General features: G+C 35.2%; 1 protein-coding gene across 1 annotated transcript; it reads right to left on the bottom strand.

Moving 5' to 3' along the window:
- Positions 1-254: 254 nt before the first annotated feature.
- LOC144256482 (olfactory receptor 2J3-like) lies at positions 255-1,178 on the bottom strand. The gene has a single exon (XM_077801526.1). The coding sequence runs from the start codon at positions 1,176-1,178 to the stop codon at positions 255-257; it is 924 nt and encodes a 307-aa protein (XP_077657652.1).
- Positions 1,179-4,448: the final 3,270 nt, after the last annotated feature.

Below are 4,448 nucleotides of genomic sequence, written 5' to 3'. Positions count from 1 at the left end.
CCATCAAGTGAAATGAAATACAGAATTTTTAAAGCCTAATTTGGTACAAATCAAAAACATTTATTTCTTAATAATATTTCAAAATTAACCACTAAAAATTACAATAAATTTAGAACTGAACAGTCCAATGTATAGTGAATTGTTGACAACTTAAAATAAATCTCAAAGAAGCAAAGAAATCATACTTCAAGATTGGCTAGACACAATGAAGAAAAATTGGAGGACATATGGCTACCTTGTCACATCTCTCACTATCACCCCATCAGTCTTCTAAGTGCCCCTCTTACATCTTTGTTTCTGAGGGTGTAGATAAGAGGGTTGAGGCTAGGGGTGACAACAGTATAAAACAAGGCAATGAACTTTCCTTGGTCTTGAGAAGTTTCTGTTGGTGGCTGGAGATATATGCACATGACTGGAATGAAAAAAAGGAAAACAACCATAAGATGGGCTCCACACGTCCCAAAGACTTTCTGAAGTCCAGTAGTTGTCTGCATCCTCAGTACAGCCTTGGCAATGGCACCATAGGAGCTGAGAATGAGAATAAGTGGTATGACAACAAAAATGGAGCTCATCACCATGAGAGTCAGCTCATTAGCATGGATATCAACACAGGATAATTGGAGCAATGCTGGAACTTCACAGAAGAAGTGATCCACCTGGTGATGTCCACACAGGGGTACCCAGAATGTAAAGGAGGAATGAAGTGCTGAGGTAGTAAAGCCACTTACCCAACAAGCCAAAGCCAACATGTTGCAGAATCGAGGGTGCATGATGACAGTGTAATGCAATGGTCTGCATACAGCTACATAACGATCATAGGACATCACCACCAAAAGCACACACTCTGTGGTTCCCAGAGCAAGGACAAAGTAGAGTTGAACCAAGCAACCAGTATAAGAAATGGTCTTCTCTGGGCCCCAGAGATTCACCAACAGCTGGGGGATGGAGCTTGTGGTATAGCAGAGATCCAGAAAGGAGAGGTTTGATAAGAAGTAGTACATGGGAGTGTGGAGATGGGAGTCTATGTGTGACAGGATGATGATGAACAAGTTGCCTATCAATGTTATCAAGTAGAATATCAAGATAAGCACAAAGAGAGTTGCTTCCAGGTGAGGCCACTTAGAAAACCCCAGTAAAATAAAATAGCCCTCAGAACTTGCATTATTTGCCATCATCATTCAATTTTTTTCCTATTTTTAGGAAAGAATCACTTAAACTTCAAAAGCTATATATACATTGTCAAATACTTGCAAAGAGATTAAAGAAAAATGTGTCACTTCCAGTTGTAACACTATGTGCATTAATGGCAGTAAATTTTTTTTCTCATTTTCACTGTATGTTTCATTCAGACATTTGTGCTGTTGCAGAAATGATAAGTAACTTCTCAAGTGAGTGACTTCATACAATTCCTAAATTAGTATTAGTTATAGAAAAAGGAATAACTTCAGTCTTAATGGTTTTCTATATAAATAAATGTTTATCAGGTGAAGAAATACAATTTGGGAATGACATTAGAATATAAATAATATTAGCTTATAATTAACTGAATATGATTATAGAGATAATAAAACTATTAATAAATTATTTATGCTAGCAGTTTATTTCTGGACTAAAAATAACACAAACACACACACATGCATATACACCAATTCACAAGAATTCACAGTCTGAATAAAACTGAGTGGAGAAATCAGTGATGGAATGCTTTCAATTTGCAATGCAAATAAAATGAACAAATATGGTCTTTTGAACACAAAAGATAAGTATATTAAAAATGTGGGAGCAAGAGAAATGGAGGGTTTGGGGATGGAGGAAAGAGGAGAGGAGCTCTAATTGTAGTACTTGGACTTTAAAGTGTGTATATCACATGGCTGTGAGGCCACTACAACAGGATTTAAAGAGAGTTCCTAAGAAGTTTCATATACTTCAGAACAATAATGAGGTGTTATGTAAGCCTGAGTCAAAATTTAGGTTTTCCCTTATTTGTAACAAGGTTTCTGAATAGACATTAACTAATAGTAAAATATAATTGAAGATATGTGAACACTGTATAAAAATCCAGTAACAAATTTATTAATATTTATTGCAGTTTTTCCTTTATAAAAAAAATGATGCACTGATACTTCAATTCTTATTTGCTTATTTTCTCTGTGCACTATCAATCACTCATAGAAAAGATAAACACTATTTTATTATATAGTATTTTCTACACAATACACTAACCCACCACTTAAATATTCCTGAATAGTTTTGTCATGCCACTTTTTCCGTTTCTTCCCATTTCTCAACCAGTTCTCCTTTTCATAATCTTAGAAAATATTACAAAGACAAATTCAGCTAAATGGACTCAGCTTCAGTCTTTGGGAAACCCTTCATGCTTCATATTGTGCAATTCTGTGTCTTAAAAATGATGTAATGGTTCTCTAAGGTACAAGAGGTGGCTGCAAGGTCATTGAACTCAAAAACCATGGAAACTTTTTGTGATGCAGCATCATTTTCTTCCCTTATGCAGCTGCTTGGATTAATTTTAAAGTATCACCTGTGATATCACTTCATCTGTTGCATAACATATATTCCAGCATTCTTCCAGAAATTAAAAAAAGGCATACAATATGAAAGACTAAATAGAAAATAGATGATTCATGTAGAGAAAATGTCAGAGCTTTAATTTTCTTCTTGCTGGAAGAAAGAGGAAAATGAAGATCCTATCAAATATAATTTTAATGATCTATGAATTAAGTTATCCTCTTTTCTTTTAAAGCAAATACTATCAGGCAAAAACATGGCTTAGAACTCATTATTATAAACAGACATTTTTCTAATTCTGTCATATTCATTCCTACATGATTTATTCTTTTAATTTTAATTTATTTAAAATACTTATTTTGTTAGGCAGCTATTTGTAGCTGTGACCAAAACAACTTAAAGTAGAAAATGTTTATTTTGGGCTCACAGTTTCAGAGTTTCAGTCCAAGTTTTGCTGACTCCATTGCTCTGGGCTTGATCTGAGGCAGAACATCATGGCAGAAGGATGGTGAGGAAAGCTGTCAGCTCATGGCAGCTGGGAAGCAAAGAGAAAGAAAGGGGCCAGGGGTAGATAAACCCCTTCCAGGGCATGTCCCTAGTGACCTCCTTTTTCCAACTATGGCCATCTTCCTGTAGTCCATTCAACTACTAATGGATTAATTATTTGATGACGTCAAAGCACTAGTCATTGCCTAAAAGCTCCATTTCTGAAATTTTTCTTATGCAGGACCATGCTTCTAGGACATTACTTTTGGGGACATTGTAGTTTCAAACCATAGCACTTCTATGCATTTATAGGACACAATGTAGTATCTTGAAATATGTAGACATTGTGAAATGATTATATCAAACTGGTTAACATATATATCACCTCACATATTTATCACTTTTTGTAGTGAGAGCATTCTAAATCTACTATTTTGGCAATGTGAAAATGTAACAGCTACATCAACTTCTGTCAATACTGACCTTACTGTGTGTGTCCACCTTTCCTGTCATTCTCCTCTTGGTCTGTAACCTCACCATGTATAAACTGATGGAGGGATTCTCTGCTTGTCAGGCAATTGACAACATGAACCTGATTGTTTTCTTATGCCATTTTTGTTAAGGTGCTTCATTCTCTTCTATAGCAGAGAGTGAAAATAATTGTGATCATCATTGCCACAGAAGATAGAGCTTCAGTTTGTCCAAAAGATTTGCTTTAGAAGAATTTGGAAATACATTAGTGTATTGAAGGTATCAGGGGATATACTCCTTATCCCAGACCAAATGGGACCTTTATGGAAATAAGATGAATAATGGGATTTTCTTTCTTTGACTGGGGCCTTTGGGAGGATGAATCCCAAAGTTATAATTAATGCCCTTCAAACAGCTATCCTGGTTAGAATTGTGTGATGTTTGCAGAATAAAACTCTTCACAGAAATACCTTCATTATATTGTTGTGGTCTTCCTGAGAGGACAGTAAATTTATCACTAAGCAGCATGGAAAAAGATGCTGTGAGTTATATCAACAATAAAGGAAACATGTTGTCCTGAATCATCTGACTTATTCCCTCAGTTGTCCATGAGGCAAATACTCAAGTTGATAAGACAATCTGTTAGAAGTAGTGAAGGATTAGGTGCAATGAAACTGAAAAACTGGAAAATGCAAAGAATAAACCTCATATAGAAGTAGAAGCATGTAGAGCTCTCCTACAATACGTGTACTTTCCTGATTTTCTTTGACATTGACTTCCAAACTGGCTTCAAATACAGCTCAGTAATAGAGTGCTTGCCTAGCATATGCAGGTCCATGCATTCCATTCCCAGAACTGCAAGGAGAAAAAAAAATCAATTCCATGTTTATCTTTTCAGATGTTTAGTAAGACATCCAAATATAATTTAAACCTTTTATATATTGTATTCTGTTTCAATTTATAAA

This window comes from Urocitellus parryii, chromosome 8 (assembly GCF_045843805.1).
Source record: "Urocitellus parryii isolate mUroPar1 chromosome 8, mUroPar1.hap1, whole genome shotgun sequence".
Taxonomy (NCBI): Eukaryota; Metazoa; Chordata; class Mammalia; order Rodentia; family Sciuridae; genus Urocitellus; species Urocitellus parryii.
The sequence above is the reverse complement of the archived record's forward strand: the minus strand, read 5'-3'. Positions and strand labels throughout refer to the sequence as shown.

Bases quoted from the DNA above. Each gene is read 5' to 3' on its own strand.
- LOC144256482 (XM_077801526.1), bottom strand. From the start codon at position 1,178: ATGATGATGGCAAATAATGCAAGTTCTGAGGGCTATTTTATTTTACTG.